Genomic DNA, 19,297 nt, shown 5'->3' with positions numbered 1-19,297 from the left:
TGGGATCAGGTCTTCATGCTTGTCAGCGTACTCTCAAAATAATCATCTCAAAACTAGGCCTCGGTGGTGTCAGTTTCTCACAGGCAAGGCATACTGGGTAATCCCCAGGCATTTTGACAACTACATAATGTACAAACTGTTCCATGCGTGAATGGTGGCAGTTGTGTGAAAGAAAATATTGATGTCTGGAATTAATAGGAAAAGGGACCGGGGTTTACAAAGCCAAACAAGGAAAGAGGGTGTCAAGTTAGTGCCGCGTTAATTGTTAGGGAAAATTTGACGGGGGGGAGCACATTGTGATTTTCTCTCTGAGCTTAAGTGCCTCACTGTCAGAGAAGTGACATCTCAACTAGGCAGCTTCTGAAAAGGGGTCGGCCACTCAGGAATGCAACTCCCAGATTATACAAATGATGAGTGACACCTGAATGGGTGGACTTTAACCTTGTTCACTGGGAGCTTCAGACACAATGAGGCTCTTGTAGTAGTGTGGTACTCGGTGAGGAGAATGAAGCCAGGAGTCCAGAGACAGTGCCTCTATTCTGGGGCAGTCACCAGTTCTGCCATTTGGACCTGAAGGAGTCCCTCAGCCTCAGACGTAGACTGATTATCAAGATGTTATGCATTCATGGCCTGAGTGTCCTGCTCCATTCCAAACACACAGCAGTACATATATATATATATATACACACACACATATATATGCTGAGCAAAACTAACAGCCAGTCATCAGTCCTCTAAAAATGTTGCACCCACTTCCCTTCCTAATGACTATGTGTGACAGCCCTTGTTTCTACTCTTGCTCACTGACACCACGGGTCATCAAGTCTCCCTCGATGCTGCATCTGTCAGGCATGCTAATGTGCCACAAACAGCTTCTGGCCATTTCTGAGCATGGCTCCGTGCTGAGCACTCCAGGAGGTTACAAAGTGCATTCATCCCAGATCCTGCTCTTCTTCACCTAAGGGGCAGCAGGCAACCCAGAAATATACCACGAAGTCCAAGACAGAAGTGTCCCAACAGAAGTGAACCTGGGAGCCCGGCGTGGTGGCTCATGCCTGTAATCCCAGCACTTTGGAAGGCCGAGGCTGGTGGATCACAAGGTCAGGAGATTGAGACTATCCTGGCTAACACAGTGAAACCCCCATCTCTACTAAAAATACAAAAAAAAAAAAAAAAAAATTAGCCGGGCATGGTGGCGGGTGCCTGTAGTCCCAGCTACTCAGGAGGTGGAGGCAGGAGAATAGCGTGAACCTGGGAGGCAGAGCTTGCAGTGAGCCAAGATCATGCCACTGCACTCCAGCCTGGGCGACAGAGCAAGACTCCATCTCAAAAAAAAAAAAAAAAATAGTGAAGGAGAGAAGGAGACCCAAAATGTCTAGAGTGGTGTGGTGCCGAGCATGCATTTCAATCCATCCAGAGATTGAGGGAAGAACATATAATGAGAAATAAAATTGTAAAAAACAGATTTGAGTCAGAGGCCCAAGTACCCTATAAAAGCAAAATAAGCAGTTCAGTTTATAATCTGTAATAAATACAGGTGTTTTATTTTCCTCTTCACTTGTTTTTTTTTAATTTTTAAGAAAGGTAGTATAGGCACACAACTCTGAAAGGGATGAAAAGTAAAATCTCTACCCTAGTACTGGTTCGCTGATTCTCATTTGTCTAATGTACCCACCATAAATAGTTTCTTGGGCATTTTACAGGAAAAAAATATATAAGAACTGTTTTTAGTGGACTCGTGCTTTCACAATTAACATTCCTTGGAGCTCTGCTCATACCAGCAATATAGATCCACTGTTTTTTAAAAAACTAACTGCATTGTGTTAGTTTATGTAACTAGTTACTAAATAATGGATATTAATATCTTTTCTGCTTTTATTAACTAGTACAAACCATACTGCAATAGACATCCTTCTATAATTATCTTGGAGTCTGTAAGTGATGATATTCAGAGGAAAATTTTAACAATGAAACTGCTGGAGAAATGAATATGAAGGGCCCATGATTTTGTCCTTTGCTTATGGATTTAAATGAGCCCCTTTATTATGGAAGCCAATCAGCCATTGACTATAAGTCTTGTCAGAATTTGTTGAGACTTACGTTATTTCTGGCAATAAGTGATTTTCATTTTTATTTCATCAAATTTTCCTAAGTTGTATTTATGGCTTTGTAGTTTAACATCCTGTTTAGAAGCAATGTTGTCACTACAAATGGTTTTTTGTTTGTTTGTTTGTTTGTTTTGAGACGGAGCCTCCCTCTGTCACCCAGGCTGGAGCACAGTGGTGTGATCTCGGGCTCACAGCAAGCTCCACCTCCTGGCTTCATGCCATTCTCCTGCCTCAGCCTCCCAAGTGGCTGGGACCACAGGCGCCCGCCACCACGCCTGGCTAATTTTTTGTATTTTTAGTAGAGATGGGGTTTCACCATGTTAGCCAGGATGGTCTCTATCTCCTGAACTTGTGATCCACCCGCCTTGGCCTCCCAAAGGCTGAGATTACAGGCGTGAGCCACCACGCCCAGCCTGTCACCACAAAATTTTCAATTAATTCAGCTATGTTTTCTTCCACTGATTTTATAGTCTTTCTTTTTTTTTACACCACTTAAGCCTTTGGCTCATCTGGAATTATTTTAGTATGAAGAGGGAAGGAAATTCAGTTTCACTCATGAGCAGCAGGGTAAAGTGTTTGGAGCCAAGGTTTAGAAATATAAATCCGACAGCAGCTTATAATTTAGAATGAAGAAAGAAGGTAAAGCTAGGAAACCTTATAACTGAGAAAATATAGCAACAGGGAGTTGAGGACTGAGGAGAAAGCTGGGACCAGACCACAAGAAGGACCTACTCAAGGTTTTGCAAAGTGCCCTAAAAAGCACTTCCATAGAACTTCATCTCGAGAGACACCCCGCGGACGGGAAAGGGTATGTGATCCAAACCATTTAGAAAAGCTGCTTACTATTGGCCAGCCGCGGTGGCCGCCTGTAATCCCAGCACTTTGGGAGGCTGAGGCAGGTGGATCATGAGTTCAGGAGATCGAGGCCATCCTGGCTAACACGATGAAACCCCGTCTCTACTAAAAATACAAAAAATTAGCCGGGCGCGGTGGCGGGCGCCTGTAGTCCCAGCTACTCGGGAGGCTGAGGCAGGAGAATTGCGTGAGCCCGGGAGGCGGAGCTTGCTGTGAGCCAAGATTGTGCCACTGCACTCCAGCCTGGGCAGCAGAGGGAGACTCCATCTCAAAAAAAAAAAGAAAAAGAAAAACAAGAAAGAAAAAAGAAAAACTGCTTACTATTTCCTAGCCTAGAACTTTCATAATATAGCATAAAATATTAAACTATGCTAAGAAATGCAGTACAGACAAATGACAGGCTGGATGCAGTGGCTCATGCCTATAAATCCCAGCACTTTGAGAGGCCAAAGCAGGAGGATCACTTGAGGCCAGGAGTTTGAGACCAGCCTGTGTGACACGGCGAGACCCCATCTCCACCAGAAAAAAAAAAAAAAAAAGTTGCTTCAAAAAATTAGCTAGTTGTGGTTGCATGTGCTTGTGGTCCTAGCTACTCAGGAAACTGATGCAGGAGAACTGCTAGAGCCCAAGATTTTGAGTTTAGGGTGAGCTAGGATTATGCCACTGCACTGTAACCTGGCTAACAGAGCAAGACCCTGTCTCTCTAAACAAACAAAATAAAAAAACCTTAAAATTTTCTACTCCATATTTTACAAATTTATTTAAATATAGAAAACATTATTTGGACCACCTATGAGTGTATTATTAAATTTCTTCAAATAAAAGCTCCTGGAAGGTAAGATTAATGCCCAGAGGTGCCTAATATGCCTGGTAGTTGGATTATACTCATGTGATGAATGAATGAATAAATTTTGAAGTTAGATAGACACGGTGAATTAAAATCTCAGGCTTTCCTTTTACTAACTGTGTAACTTTGGGCCATTTACTCAATTTCCTTATGCTGTAGATCTTCACTTGTAAGATAGAAAACTACCAACTTCAAGGGATTATTTTGAGAACTGAGTGATCCAATATACTTCAATGATAGCAGGCTTCAGCCATTTGCTGAGAATGCCTCACTAGTGCTATTAAGTATTACTACTCAAGTTATAAAGGGGAAGAGTGTATGACAATGCATGCAGCAATAATTATTCATTTATTTTACTTTAATTTTCCAAGTTAATGTACCCTGATTTGTTTCTATAGTATTTCTTCTATTGCCACCTCTAAAGGTGTGAAAATTATATCATATTCTCTTAAGTTTGATAAAAAATTCCTTATCTTACTTCTCACAGGGATTCCGTGTGATTTGAGAAAATTTCCATAAAATAATCTGAGCTGTCCTAGAAGGAAAGAGCTGTATAAAAATTAAAAATCACTAAGTCCTCATAAGGACTGGCTATTTCTTTACCTACTGTTGTATTCACTGAGGATTTCAGAGCACTTTGGAGATATAATTGATACAAATAACAGGCAGCTCAGTAAGGACCTATGGCAACTCAAGTCTATCATCAGGAAAGAGTCACTAAGAAGCATAGAATTTGAGGATTTTGATCTCCCCTTCATTTTACTTACCATCTTTAGGAACTCTGACCACCTCAAGAGTGCTCTGAAGAACATGGCTGGTACCAATACAAATGGCAAATAGAAACAGACAATATCACATTGAATGGCTCAAGAACAATTGTCATATGCAAATAAAATGAACCTATAATGCAGCTCTAATTACAAACAACTTCTCTTTGCTTTTCTTTTGATATAACTCATAGCTATGGAAAAGGTTAATATGCAGATATGTACTTAGACTTTATATGCTTAAATGTACATGCACACACATACTTATCATAAACAGGGATCAGTCTTTATACAGTATTATTCACCTGCTTTCTTCAATTAATAAGACATCAGTCTTATTAATTGTATATATATATACATACTTTTTTCCCCCCAAGATGGAGTCTTGCTCTGTGGCTCAGGCTGGAGTGCAGTGGCATGATCTTGGCTCACTGCAACCTTCTCCGCCTTCTGAGTTCGAGCACTTCTCCTGCCTCAGCCTCCCAAGTAGGTGAGATTACAGACGCCCACCCTCACGCCCAGCTAATTTTTGTATTTTTAGTAGAGACTAGGTTTCACCATGGTGGCCAGTCTGGTCTCGAACTGCTGACCTCATGATCTGCCTGCCTCGGACTCCCAAAGTGCTGAGATTACAGGCATAAGCCACCATGCCCAGCCCATAAATATATTTCTATGATTCAATTTAATGTTCACTTTATGTGTATGTCTGTGCATATACATGTACCAACTTACTATGCAACATTTTTTAAAAACTAGCATTCCTAACGTGGACTAAAAATCCACTGTGTTGAATACAAAAGCATTATTTGTAGGAAAAGCTTACTTATTTGCTATCAGCAAAGCATGTTTGCCAAGTTATAAAATTTAGCCACGCAGTTTCTCCAAAAGAAATGTTGTCTTTAGCTTGAAAAGTTTTCTAATTAAATGTATTTCCCAAAGTAGTTGTTTGCTCATGAAAGAAAATTATCACCATATTTTTACACTAAGTTTGCATCTTGGCATATCTGATAACTTTCTTTGGGAGAGCTTAAAATTTCAAATTCAAGTCAACAATTATTGACCAGGTCTTTAGGGACACTGTGCTGCATATATGAAACTCCAACAGCAAAAATAGTATTTGGAAACATATAAAAAGTACATATCTTGGCCAGGAGTGGTGGCTCACACCTGTAATCCCAGCACTTTGGGAGGATGAGGCAGGCAGATCACGAGGTCAGGAGATCAAGACCATCCTGGCTAACACAGTGAAACCCCGTCTCTACTGAAAATACAAAAAAAAATTAGCTGGGCATGGTGGCGGGCACCTGTAGTCCCAGCTACTTGGGAGGCTGAGGCAGGAGAATGGCATGAACCTGGGAGGCAGAGCTTGCAGTGAGCCGAGATCGTGCCACTGCACTCCATCCTGGGCGACAGAATGAGTCTCCATCTCAAAAAAAAAAAAAAGTACATATCTTAAATTTTTTATCTAATAGGGTAAGAGTAGTAAGCGACTATTCTATTTATGCACATACATTTATAGTCTTCTGAATATATATACATATTTAGGATCTTCTCTTTTTGTTAGGAAAAGAATCAAGCCTGAGCTTCTTTTAGATGGAATCTGCAAATTCTGACTTTGACACCAGAAAAAAATAAAAATAAAAAAGTTGTTTCTGAGTTTTGAACAGGTGCTGCTGGCCTCTTACAGTAGAGCTGAGCTACTCAGCTCTAGAGCGGCACTCTTAATTGACCTCTTCAGAAACCATAATGGACATTGTGGAAATTTACAGGGCATTTTTCCTCAGTCATCTGAGAAAGTAGGAACTTTTCCTGTGCAGAGAAAAATCTATATTAGTTAAGATAGTGGTAGATTCAAAGCTAGCAGAATTCCAAGCCAGTGGTTTCATCCACCAAAATAAACAGAATATGCACATTGCCAGGTATGTCATGGCCCACCTTTCTTTTGCAGATAAGGACCGCATGCTTCTCAGAGCTGTTTTTGATACCAACCACAGAATAGTTGCTTCCCCAGTCTTCTACTGGCCTTCCTGTCTGTGTTTTGCCATTTAGCCCACTCTGATTGAACTATTCCTGCACTTCTCTCCCAAACACAATTGACTTCCTTCCTCTAAATGGACCAACTATGTATAACATCCCATTGGCACTTTGGGCAAGGTCTGCACATGATGGACCATGAGATGCAATAGCTCCAGGCAATTTACCAAAGCCCATTTTACTGGAAGAATTTCCAATGACTAATATACAGTGAAATTAATGACCTGAAATTTTCAATGTTGCTAAAACTTGTTTAACTATTTATAAAGTCTATAGCAACACATAGAAGATAAACAATGAGACATAAGGCAGCTCTAGGGAACTGGGGAAGGAGGTCCTCCTGGGTCTTCAGATTCTTCCCTGCACCACAGCCCCCCTGAATTTCCTCAGCCCCACCCCATACCATCCCAGACTCCACATACCTCCTCTGCCTCCCCCTACTCTCAGTCCCTCCCCCAACTCTTCCCCTAACATCTTCTCTTTTTCTGTCCTTAGACTTCCCCTTTCAAGGTCTGCAGCTTAAGCTATGACATATTCAGTCTCTTCTACTACTTATTCTTTTGGCTTGACACAAATTAAATATTGTTTAAAAAGCTGTTTTGGTTTTGTCTTTATAACCCATCAAGTAAGATGAACCAGAGACCTTCAAAATCTATTTTTAAAAGTCCCCATCCAATATTTTTATGAATATCAATTGCTATAACTTTATAAATAGAAGAAGAAAAATATTGCCAATATATTAACATGATGAATTCAGTAATTTCAGTGAATTGGTCATTTGGTTGAACAGATGATTTAACTAATTGACTTTTGGCAAAGTGGTCATTAAAAACATATGCCTGATCATGCCTGTAATCCCAGCACTTTGGGAGGCCAAGGCAGGCAGATTGCTTGAGCTCAGGAATTCAAGACCAGCCTGGGCAACATGGAAAAATTCCACCTCTACAAAAAATACAGAAATTAGCCAGGCATGGCAGTGTGCACCTTTTGTCCCAGCTACTTGGGAGGCTGAGGCAGGAGGATTGCTTGAGCCTGGGAGGCAGAGGTTGCAGTGAACCAAGATCACACCACTGCACTCCAGCCTGGGCAACAGAGTGAGATCCTGTCTCAAAACAAATACACACACACACACACACACACACACACTCCTATATGCCTGCATCACCCCAATAAGGGTGTGAACTTCTGCTTAGAGACCTCATACATGGTTGTCCCTATAACACCAAAAAAGGAGAGCCCCATGTAATTGTTTCATATCAAGACAGAACATATAGTATCCCTGGCTTTGGACCTACAGAAGGAAACACATTTTTCTACCTGCTGTATGGCAGAGGTTCCTGAACACCTGGACAGCTTATTGCAGCACGGATTGCTGGGCCCTACTCCAGAGTTTCTGATTCATCAGGTCTAGGGTGGGGCCTGAGAATTTACACTTACAAGAAGTTCCCAGGTGCTCCTGGTCCAGAGACTGTATGTTTGAGAGCCACTCTTACATATTAACTGTAAATTGTAGAACTCTATAAAAAACTTAGTTTGGTCTGAGATAAGAAGCACACAGGTAATGGAGCAAATCATGAAAAAGTCAATGCTTGATCCCAGGTAACAAGCAATACACAGTGACATAACACAATTCTTGGTTTTCATGATTGCAAGTCATAGCCAAGTATCTAGTGAGAAATTCAGTTTCATTTTCAGGGCTTAGAGGCCAGGTGATTCTAGAAAAATAGGATTTAGTGATTAACCTCATGAGAGTGGGAGTTATTTATGTCCTTTTTCTCTCCCCCATCACTTAGCATTTAGCCTTACTTTAGAAAGGTCCTGTATTTGCTTTAACCTTGTAAAGAATTTTGAGTGCTTATTAAACGGAAAGCTTTTTGTGTGTGTGTGTGTGTGTGTGTGTGTGTGTGTGTGTACGTATGTATTTAGAGACAGAGTCTCATTCTGTAGCCCAGGCTGAAGTGCAGTGGCATGATTTTGGCTCACTGCAACCTCTGCCTCACAGGTTCAAGGGATTCTCCTGCCTCAGCCTCCCCAGTAGCTGGGATTACAGGCACCTGCCACCATGCCCAGCTACTTTTGTATTTTTAGTAGAGACAGGGTTTCATCATGTTGGCCAGTCTGGTCTTGAACTCCTGAATTCGGGAGATCCACCCGCCCCAGCCTCCCAAAGTGCTGGGATTACAGGCATGAGCCATCACGCCTGGCTCAAACGCTTTGTGTTTTTAAAGATATTAGACATGTTTCTTGTTTTTTTTTTTTTTTAAACTTAACACTAATGTAGGAGAATAAGAGAAAGTTTTTCCAAAAAAGAGAAAACATTGTGATTACTTTATCTTATTGGAATGTTGGATACTAAAGTCTGCTTTATCAATCATCAAGCACACTATAAAATTTCCATTTTAATAGGATTTGTACCTCAATTGAGGTAATAAAGTTTTAAAGTTTTTCAAGTGAAAGCCAGCCCCACCCCTCTCCTGGAGTGGGCGGGGACAGCAGTTGCATGGGCAGCTTTCCTTGTGACAACACAGGTCCTTCATGACACGCTGCTGTCTGGCCACGCCTCCTTTTCCTTTCATCTTTCTCATTGGCCAATGGGCTTCAAGCATTGAGGCCACGCCCCTATTCTGCATTCTAGTGCAGCCCTGGTTACGCCTCCTCTGGCTCAGTCACACAGCGACGTAGAGGTGACTGGAGGTGTATAGTTGTCCTCACCTGGATCATGCTGATGTGGCCCCAACCCCACCTCCCTGACCATCCCCACCTCCCTACCCACCCCCACCTCCCTACCCACCCCCACCTCCCTACCAATCCCCACCTCCCTACACACCCCCACCTCCCTACACACCCCCACCTCCCTACACACCCCCACCTCCCTACACACCCCCACCTCCCTACACACCCCCACCTCCCTACCCACCCCCACCTCCCTACACACCCCCACCTCCCTACACACCCCCACCTCCCTACCCACCCCCACCTCCCTACACACCCCCACCTCCCTACACACCCCCACCTCCCTACACACCCCCACCTCCCTACCCACCCCCACCTCCCTACCCACCCCCACCTCCCTACACACCCCCACCTCCCTACACACCCCCACCTCCCTACACACCCCCACCTCCCTACCCACCCCCACCTCCCTACACACCCCCACCTCCCTACACACCCCCACCTCCCTACCCACCCCCACCTCCCTACCCATCCCCGCCCCCCTACCCAATCCTACCTCCCTACCCAACACACGATGTACAAAGAAACCCGACAGAACAAATTGGCCGAGGCCAAGGAAAAGGTAAACGCACCAGCACCCCAACCCAAGTTGAGGCCCCCTCTGACAGCTGAACTGCTGCCAGTCGGTGCCACTCCTGAGGCACACCGGGCTGGGCCCCCCCAGTACCTCTGGGATCCCCACACCAAAATCTTGTCAGTCAGCCCAACCCCCACATGAGTCCTGCCCCTGTCCTGCCCGGCACCCCAGGGTGACTTTGAGCAGGTGACTCCCGGGGCTTCCAACTCCATACTCTGCCCTTACCTCCTGCTACCCCAAACCCGACCTCCCTGGGCTCTTTGGGCTCACATCTCCAAGGACCTGGGTGCCCCAGAACCTGCCATCACCAGTTGCCACAGGGTGACTTTGGGGATGTGACTCCTGGGGCTCTTGCTCCTTACTTGGCCCTCACCTCCTGCCGCCCCAAGCCTGACCTCCCGGGGCTCTTTGGGGTCACGTCTCCAAGGACATGGGTCCCAATTTTGTGACCCCCCTCCCCAGTCTCAAAGTGGCAACTTGGGCATTGCACTCATGTATTCCCCCTACCCCCGCCACTCCACCGAGGAGTGGAATGTAGTGATGTCACAGTCCCTCTACAAACTGTCATTACTACCACGAGACCGGCCTTTGGTCTTAGGACCCAGTCCCCTAAGTGTTCTTGCCCACTTCTGTTTCCTCTGGTTGCAGCACAGGTTTCCAGCTGGAAGGGGAATGGGGACCGTGGGACCTAGAAGAGAGAGGTTTCAGGCTGCCTGACTTTCTTACCACAGACATTGACAGTGTGAAAAGCCTACACCTCCCCCATGAGCTCCACATGTTGACAGTGTCTCTGGGTGGCAATGGGAGAACGGGTTGGGTTGGGTTTTCTCCCAGGCTTCTACTCTCCAGAGAGACTTTAACATTTTTTCTGAGTTCTGCACCTCAGATTTGAATTCTCCATTGTTCTGGGACCAGAGTGCCCCTCAGTCACTGGTTTCTGGAGTGAGATCTGCTTATCTTCTGTGGAACAGATCTTGGGAAACTGGACTTGACAGCTTGAGTCTTCCTCATCTCATCTCAACCTGGGGTACTTTGAGTGCCACAGGATAAATATGGGGCATCTTTCTGAAGCATCAGTTTCCCTTGATTCTATTGAGAGATGAAACATTAATGTACTTAGGGATGAAAGTCACATAGATTTATAAGAGTATACAAGACTTCTCTCTGAAATGAGGCTTGGGTTGTCCTCTTTCTGCTAAATTCCCGGATTTAACAGAAAGGCTGCCTTCTGCCATGAGGATACATTGATGTAAAGGTTTGAGAGGTACTGGTGTACTTCTTAACACTAACAGACGTGTGAGGGTGTACAGTTCCTGCCTACTTAATATTTGCTTTTCTACCTCTGTCTCTGGTTTTGGTCCCTGGCAGCTGCTGATTTGTGGCAAAATCCCAGAGCTCAGAGTCAGAAAACTGAGTTTAAGTTCCATTACTGCCTTTTTTTTCAGCCATGGTATCAATATCTCTCAGTCACTAAGGGATTGTGACAACATTTCCTACAGTTGGTGACATTAAATCAGATGGTCTATAAGAGTATTTAATATAAACTGTAAAGCAGGATGTGACTGTAGGAGCTTGTAGTTCTCATGAGTATCACTGCTCTTCCTTTCCACAGTTGAGAGACCATCATGCCCAGACCAACCCTAGTGTTGGTGCAGGAGCAAGCGACACCAAAAAGAAGAAAATAAATAATGGCACTAACCCTGAGACAACCACTTCTGATGGTTGCCACTCACCTGAGGATGTGAGTCTTGGCTGGCCAGGCTCCTGGGGACAGAGGGCCCAAGGGGTGGTAGAGGGTAATTGTTAAGATTGTGGAAGAACTGCCAGGTACTGGTTAAGAATTCTAGATTTGAATCCTACCTCTCCATCTCCTAGGGATATGATTTAGGGCAAATTGCTTGAGCTCTTTGGGCCTCTCTTTTCACATCTGTAAAACAGGAGTGGTATTGTTTTACTTGTATTTGTGAAGTTTAAATGAGATTTGTCATTGTGTTTTTATGTTAATCCCTAGTCCAGGGCCTGCTGTAAACTCTCCTTGGGCATGCATTTCCTGAGGTAGAGTTAGAGAGTATCAGAGGTTTCTGTTAGCTCTGAGAGCCTGACAGTTAAAGGCCCACTAGAATGGAAACCTCAGGGCCAAGGACTCCTGTCTGCCTTTTCTGACCTCTATCCCCGCTGTGAGGAACGGTCCCTGGCCCGTATGTGCTCAACGTTTGCTGAATGAATGCACCTTTCTAAATCACAAGCTGGCAGAAGGGTGGGCTTTTCTCACACTCCATCTCTGAAGGTTTCTGTTACTGTCTTTTCAAGAGAATCTAGTTTCAGACTTTGAGTTCCGTGGCTGTGGGCAAAAACCAACAAAGACCCAAATCCTTCTTCTTTGGGAGTTGAGGAGAGTTTACCAGTTTGTGTTCCCATTGGGTCTGAGAACTGTGCCTTTTAAATCCATTCCTGACCCCTGCCTACCGCTTCCTGGCCTGGGGAATAGAGTCGAGGGGGCCACCCTCAGTCACCTTCCTTTGACTCTCCCCACAGAAACAACAGAACCGAGCTCAGCTGGAAGAAGTAACGCGATTTCTTTGTTTGCTCACGACATGACCGCTGGGTTTGGGGGCACTCAGATGTAGAGGCTCCAGTCTCATCTCCCCCACTCCTAGCCTGGGGAAGAAGGCTCACCCCCCTTATTCCACCCCATCCCCACAGGGTCCCTGATAAACTGGTCCCATGGGTGGGCCTGTCCTGGGGCAGTGGTGCCATTCTGGGGGCATGTCTTTTGCTGTGCCATCTCTGCCTCCTCCTAGCAAGAGCTCTGTCTTCCTCTTTCTATAGGAAAAGAAGGCAAACCACCAACATCAGGAAGCTCTAAGGAGGGAGCTAGAGGTGAGTGGAGGGTGTGAATTTCCCTCCTGTCCTCTGGGGAATGTTTCTTTGCTTCTCTTTCAGCATTTGCTTGTCTTTTCTCCCAAAGGCCCAGGTTCATACCATACGAATCCTTACATGTCAGAAAACCGAGCTTCAGACGGCACTCTATTACAGCCAGCAAGCTGTCAAGCAGTTGGAAGGTGGGAATCTTGCACCCCATCATCCTTGAACCTGGCACTTTGACAGGCCTTTAGGGGGAGTCCTTTGGGCCACATCTGAATGTCTCTCATTCCAGGAGAGGCCAGGGATCTGATCGGCCGCCTGCAGGATTCATGGAAGTTTGCAGGAGAGTTAGAGCAGGCTCTCTCTGCCACCACTACACAGAAGAAGAAGGCGGATAAGGTGAGTCGAACCACTGCCCCATACCCTGGGAGCCCAGCTTCACAGATGGAGGAGTGAGCCTAAAGTTCCCTTCTGTAGGATGGAGTGTCCTGCCCAGAAGGCAGCATTGCCATTTCTTGCTGCTTTTGTGTGTGGTTGTTAGAGGCAGACTGGGGCTGAGTGGGCTGCTGCGGATGAGTTGGGGAGCACTGTGGGGAGCGAGCACCGGACATAGAGCTCAGAGGCCAAGTGCCCGCCCTGCCCATCCTTGGCTGTGGCCTTGGCCAAGTCCTAAGTGGCGGTTAGGGTACTTGTACCATAAAGGTGCAGAAGAGTATCTTGAGTATGTTATTATTTGTGTGGAGAGAGGGAGCAGGTATATATGTGTGTGTGTGTATGTATTATGGTAATATACATAAAACATGTTTGTAAGGATTCATAAAAAAAACTCAGGATAGAGGCACAGTGTGGGGGGGAGATATTTCCCTTCTGGACTTTCTGAGTTTTGGACTATGCGAATGTATCATCCTTTCAAAAATTCAACAAAGGATTAATTTCCTCCTTCTTAACTGTGCCCCTACCTCCAGCGAAAGAATGGGCTTAGAGAATCAGATATACCTGGGTGTTGAAATCCCAGCTGTAGGTGATCTTAGGCAGCACTTAACCTTTAATACCACATGTTTTTCATCTACACAATAGAGATAATAATGGTAACCATCTCCTATGGAGGTTATGAGGATTAAATAGGATTATTAGCATAGTGCCTGGTGAAGCACTCAATAAAGGTTCTAACAGTGGTAGTAATAAGACTAATAACAATAGCAATATTATCTGATCTCTCTGGGCCCCTGTTAGCCAGCCCTAAATTCAGTCTCTTTCCCTGTCCCTTCCACCTTCACTGAGTTCTTTGAAAAACAAATGAGGGCCGGGTGCTCTCACTCATGCCTGTAATGCCAGCACTTTGGGAGGTCGAGGTGGGCGGGTCACCTGAGGTCAGGAGTTCAAGACTAGACTGACCAACATGAAGAAACTCCATCTCTACTAAAAATACAAAATTAGCCGGGTGTGGTGGCACACGCCTGTAATCCCACCTACTCGGGAAGCTGAGGCAGGAGCATCATTTGGACCCAGGAGGCGGAGGTTGTGGTGAGCCGAGATTACGCCATTGCACTCCAGTCAGGGTAGCAAGAATGAAACTCTGCCAAAACAAACAAACAAACGAAAAACAAATGAGACCATGGGCTTGGAAATGCCTTGAGAACATGTCAGGTGTGATTGAGAGTGAGGGAGTGTTACTGTGGAGTAGTCACAGTAGCTGTTGTTCCTGGTCATCCAGCTACTCCTCTGCCTGCTCTGTCTTGACTTAACCTTTCTCTATTTGCAGTACATCGAGGAGTTAACAAAGGAGAGGGACACCCTGAGTCTGGAACTGTACAGGAACACGTAGGATGGGGGAAGGTGGAATGGGAGGTCTGGGGGCCCTTAGCATGGGTGGTGTGCTGGGAGGTGGGGGGTACAGGTGAGCATGGGGAGAGGCTCCTACAGGTTTTCATGGGTGCACAGGGAAGCTCTAGTTCAGGCTGTGCCACTGACTCATGGGGTAGCCTCAGGCAACTCATGTCTTCTCTCTGGCCTGCCACCTGGGACTTTTAATTCCTGGGGTCCCTACCAATGCCACGGTTCTGTGGTTGTGGGTTGAAAGTAGAGGGTTGATCACCAAAGCGGTCCTTTCTGTTCTTCATTCATTCCTTTCTCTACTGCCTCTGGCCATAGCATAACCGATGAGGAGCTGAAGGAGAAAAATGCTGAACTACAAGAAAAACTTCGACTTGTAGAATCTGAAAAGTCTGAGATCCAGCTCAACATAAAGGAGCTAAAAAGAAAGCTGGAGAGGGCCAAGCTCCTGCTGCCACAGGTGAGCGGCTGCAGCCCTGGGGGTTGTGGGAGCCCCACCCAGCTGGGACGGGGGGGGGTGGGACCAGCCCCACCCAGCTGGTCTAGGGATCATGCAGGGTATGGGGAGGCTCCAGCCAAGAGCTGGAAAATTTGGGTCCCTGTTCTGGTCCCACCATAGAATCCTCTAGAGTGTGCTAAAAATGTACAAATTGGGGCCCTGCCTGGGGAATCAGAATCTCAGAGTTAGTGCTTAAAATATTTTTTTAAAGGATACTGGATGAAAACCATTATTTTATAGATTACATTTATTTATTTATGTATTTATTTATTTATTTATTTATTTTGAGTTGGAGTCTCACTCTTTTGCCCAGGCCAGAGTGCAGTGGCACAATCTTGGCTCACTGCAAGCTCTGTCCCCCGGGTTCATGCCATTCTCCTGCCTCAGCCTCCCAAGTAGCTGGGACTACAGGGGCCCGCCACCACACCCGGCTAATTTTTTGTATTTTTAGTAGAGACGGGGTTTCACCGTGTTAACCAGGATGGTCTCCATCTCCTGACCTCGTGATCCGCCCACCTCGGCCTCCCAAAGTGCTGGGATTACAGGCATGAGCCCCCGTGCCTGTCCTATAGATTACATTTATATGGCTAGCTCATGAGTCTGTTTCCTTCTGAGGTTCAAACCAACACTTTCACTATTCCAGCAGCAGCTGCAGGCGGAGGCTGACCACCTGGGTAAGGAGCTGCAGAGTGTGTCAGCAAAGCTCCAAGCCCAGGTGGAAGAGAACGAGTTGTGGAACCGCCTGAACCAGCAACAGGAGGAGAAGATGTGGAGCCAGGAGGAGAAGATACGGGAGAGGGAGGAGAAGATACGGGAGAGGGAGGAGAAGATACGGGAGCAGGAGGAGAAGATACAAGAGCAGGAGGAGAAGATACGGGAGCAGGAGGAGAAGATGCGGAGGCAGGAGGAGATGATGCGAGAGAAGGAGGAGAAGATACGGGAGCTGGAGGAGAAGATACACGAGCAGGAAAAGATACGGGAGGAGGAGGAGAAGAGGCAGGAGCAGGAGAAGATACGTGAGCAGGAGAAGAGGCAGGAGCAGGAGGAGAAGATGTGGAGGCAGGAGGAGAAGATACACAAGCAGGAGGAGAAGATACGGGAGCAGGAGGAGAAGATGTGGAGGCAGGAGGAGAAGATGCATGAGCAGGAGAAGATACGGGAGGAGGAGAAGAGGCAGGAGCAGGAGGAGAAGATGTGGAGGCAGGAGGAGAAGATACAGGAGCAGGAGGAGATGTGGAGGCAGAAGGAGAAGATGCACCAGCAGGAGGAGAAGATACGGGAGCAGGAGGAGAAGATGTGGAGGCAGGAGGAGAAGATACGGGAGCAGGAGAAGAAGATGGGGAGGCAGGAGGAGAAGATATGGGAGCAGGAGGAGAAGATGGGGAGGCAGGAGGAGAAGATACGGGAGCAGGAGGAGAAGATGCACGAGCAGGAGGAGAAGATGTGGAGGCAGGAGGAGAAGATGCACGAGCAGGAGAAGATACAGGAGGAGGAGAAGAGGCAGGAGCAGGAGGAGAAGATATGGAGGCAGGAGGAGAAGATACGGGAGCAGGAGAAGATGTGGAGGCAGAAGGAGAAGATGCGCGAGCAGGAGGAAAAGATACGGGAGCAGGAGGAGAAGATGTGGAGGCAGGAGGAGAAGGTGCGGAAGCAGAAAGATATGATGCGGAAGCAGGAGGAGAAGATACGTGAGCAGGAGGAGATGATGCAGGAACAGGAAGAGAAGATGCAGGAACAGGAGGAGAAGATGCGGAGGCAGGAGGAGAAGATGTGGGAGCAGGAAGTGAGGCTGCGGCACCAGGAGGAGAAGATGCAGGAACTGGAGGTGAGGCTGCAGGAGCTGGAGGAGAGGCTGGGGGAGCTGGGGCGGAAGGCCGAGCTCTGGGGGGAGCAGACGAAGGTGCGTGGAAACCCTGGAGATCATACAGAACGACCTCACCACAACTTAGCAGATGGTGGTTGGCTCCCTCTGCTTTTCCACCAGTCTGTGGCCTACAGTTTAAATGGTGGGAAGAAGGGTGTGAGATTTGAGGCTGGGGAGGGAGGCATGGGCCTCTAGGCAAGGGAGGCAGTCATTTAGGCCTGGAGGAAGGGGCCAGGGCAAGGGGCCTGGGCAGGCGACAGAGCCCCGCAGTGCCCTCGCCACCCTGTTTATGGGCCCAGAATCTGGAAGCCAGCCACTACCTACCCTGACGCCTATCCTGCAGGTGGAGCTGAAGAGCCAAGAGGCTCAGAGTCTGCAGCAGCAGCGAGACCATTACCTGGGTCACCTGCAGCAGTGTGTGGCCACCTATCAGCAGCTGGCCTCTGAGAAGGAGGCACTGCCCAGCTGCAGCAGCAGGAAGCTCAGGGTGAAGCGGTGGCCGAGATGGCCCACCAAGAGTTGCAGGAGACCCGGTTGAGGGAGGTGATGAGGGCGGGGCCCCAAGCGGGATGACCTGGCAACCTCCGTGCCTTCTCACTCTCTTTCCCGGCCCCTTAGGAGCACCTGGAAGCTGCCATCTACCGAGCAGATGACAAGAACGCAAAAACAATAAACATGTAAAAACCGGCAGCAAGGCCTGGAGAAGAGTAAGCCGCCACGTGACTGTTTAGAATAGAGTCTGAGCACAAACCTGAAAAAAAACATTTATTTATTTTAAATTGTGGCAAAATACTGGCCAGGCACGGTGGCTCACGCCTGTAATCCCAGCAACTTGGGAGACTGAGGTGAATGGATGACCTGAGGTCAGGGGTTCAAGACCAGCCTGGCCAATACAAAAATTAGCCGGGCATGGTGGCGCATGCCTGTAATCCCAGCTACTTGGGAGGCTGAGGCAGGAGAATCGCTTGAACCTGCGAGGCAGAGGTTGCAGTGAGCTGAGATCGTGCCACTGCACTCAAGCCTGGGTGACAGAGTGAGACTCCGTCTCAAAAAAAAAAAAAAAGTTTCTTCCTTACATGTATGTTTCTATTGTGTTTTTTCTTGGTCTTTCTCGTTTAGTCTTGTGTTGTCTTATGGCATTCCTAATAAACTTTGTTCTGTCTCCAGAGAGTATTGACTTTGACTTTATGGCACACAACTGGAGTAAGGGCACATCGCCTTCATCTAGTTTGGGACTAAGCTGGTTCAAAGCAAGTTTTAGGTTTTATGACGGCTGGTCTATGTTTTATTCATTTGGACTCCCAGGGGTGGCCCTTCCAGGGTCCCCACCGAGGTCCCATCTCCTTCCTGGGACCCAAATTCTCATTAGATCATTTCAGCCCTGTGAGAGTGCCAAACATTCAGGTAGGCTCTCCAGCCCCTTAAGTACTACTTCATACTCAGTTTCTTAGCCTCTTAGCCCTCTACTGTTGACCAATCACCAAATGTGGGTAAAGCACCACAGACTGTCAGGGTCACCTCCTAGGCCTGGTCACTCAAGTTCTGGCTGAGGTTTTCAGTTACCTTCCAACAATTGTTTTTGATTGGGGGCAGGGCACACTTTTGTCCAGTTTTTCTAACTGCTCTTGTGGGGAGGCAAATCTGTCACAAGCTCCTCTGCCTTTAGTGAAAGTTGAAAACCTTCATCTGTCCTTTTTTTGTTGTTTTTGAGATGGAGTCTCGCTCTGTTGCCCAGGCACTAGTGCGGTGGCACGATCTCTGCTCACTGTAACTTCTGCCTCCTGGGTTCAAGAAATTCTCCTGCCTCAGCTTCCTGAGTAGCTGGGATTACAGGTGTGTGCCACCATGCCTGGCTAATTTTTTTGTATACCTTTAATAGAGACAGGATTTCACCATGTTTTCCAGGCTGGTCTCGAGCTCCTGACTCAGGTGATCTACCTGCCTCAGCCTCCCAAAGTGCTGGGATTACAAGTGTGGGCCACTGCGTCCAGCCCATCTGTCTTTTAAAAAAATGTTTTTAATTGGAGGTATAATTTATATTCAGTGAAATGCACAGATCTGGTTTACATTTTGATGAGTTTTAACTCATTTAACATTACCCATGGAACCTACCTCCTTTGAAGATACAGAGTATTTCTATCATCCAGAAAGTGTTCCTGTGCTTTCATCCTGTCCGCCACTCCCCCAGCAGCTGATGAACATGCTGAGGACATTGGTACTGGATTCTGGCCACCCCAAAAGAGCCGCTTTGAGAAGGCTTACCCAGCACTAAATCCCTGCCTGCTCTCTCAAAATTTCCATCTTTAAGCTGGTTG

At 46.7% G+C, this 19,297-nt stretch overlaps 1 protein-coding gene across 3 annotated transcripts; it reads left to right on the top strand.

The window, feature by feature from the left end:
- The first annotated feature begins 9,254 nt into the window (after window positions 1–9,254).
- On the top strand, window positions 9,255–18,154 carry LOC129014673 (golgin subfamily A member 6-like protein 1). Of its 3 annotated transcripts, none has more exons than XM_054452284.2 (10): window positions 9,255–9,906; window positions 11,534–11,662; window positions 12,457–12,486; window positions 12,751–12,801; window positions 12,890–12,983; window positions 13,079–13,185; window positions 14,549–14,607; window positions 14,938–15,079; window positions 15,762–16,943; window positions 17,601–18,154. In XM_054452284.2, the coding sequence occupies exons 1-10, from the start codon at window positions 9,331–9,333 to the stop codon at window positions 17,661–17,663; spliced, it is 2,433 nt and encodes an 810-aa protein (XP_054308259.2). In that variant the 5' UTR covers window positions 9,255–9,330; the 3' UTR covers window positions 17,664–18,154. The 3 variants fall into 3 exon arrangements, with proteins under 3 accessions (XP_054308259.2, XP_054308260.2, XP_054308262.2); XM_054452285.2 differs by having other exon boundaries at window positions 15,765–16,943; window positions 17,601–18,151; XM_054452287.2 differs by lacking the exon at window positions 12,457–12,486 and having other exon boundaries at window positions 17,601–18,151.
- The last annotated feature ends 1,143 nt before the right edge of the window (window positions 18,155–19,297 follow it).

The sequence above is a fragment of the Pongo pygmaeus genome, chromosome 16 (genome assembly GCF_028885625.2).
Source record: "Pongo pygmaeus isolate AG05252 chromosome 16, NHGRI_mPonPyg2-v2.0_pri, whole genome shotgun sequence".
Lineage (NCBI taxonomy): Eukaryota > Metazoa > Chordata > Mammalia > Primates > Hominidae > Pongo > Pongo pygmaeus.
The sequence above is the reverse complement of the archived record's forward strand: the minus strand, read 5'-3'. Positions and strand labels throughout refer to the sequence as shown.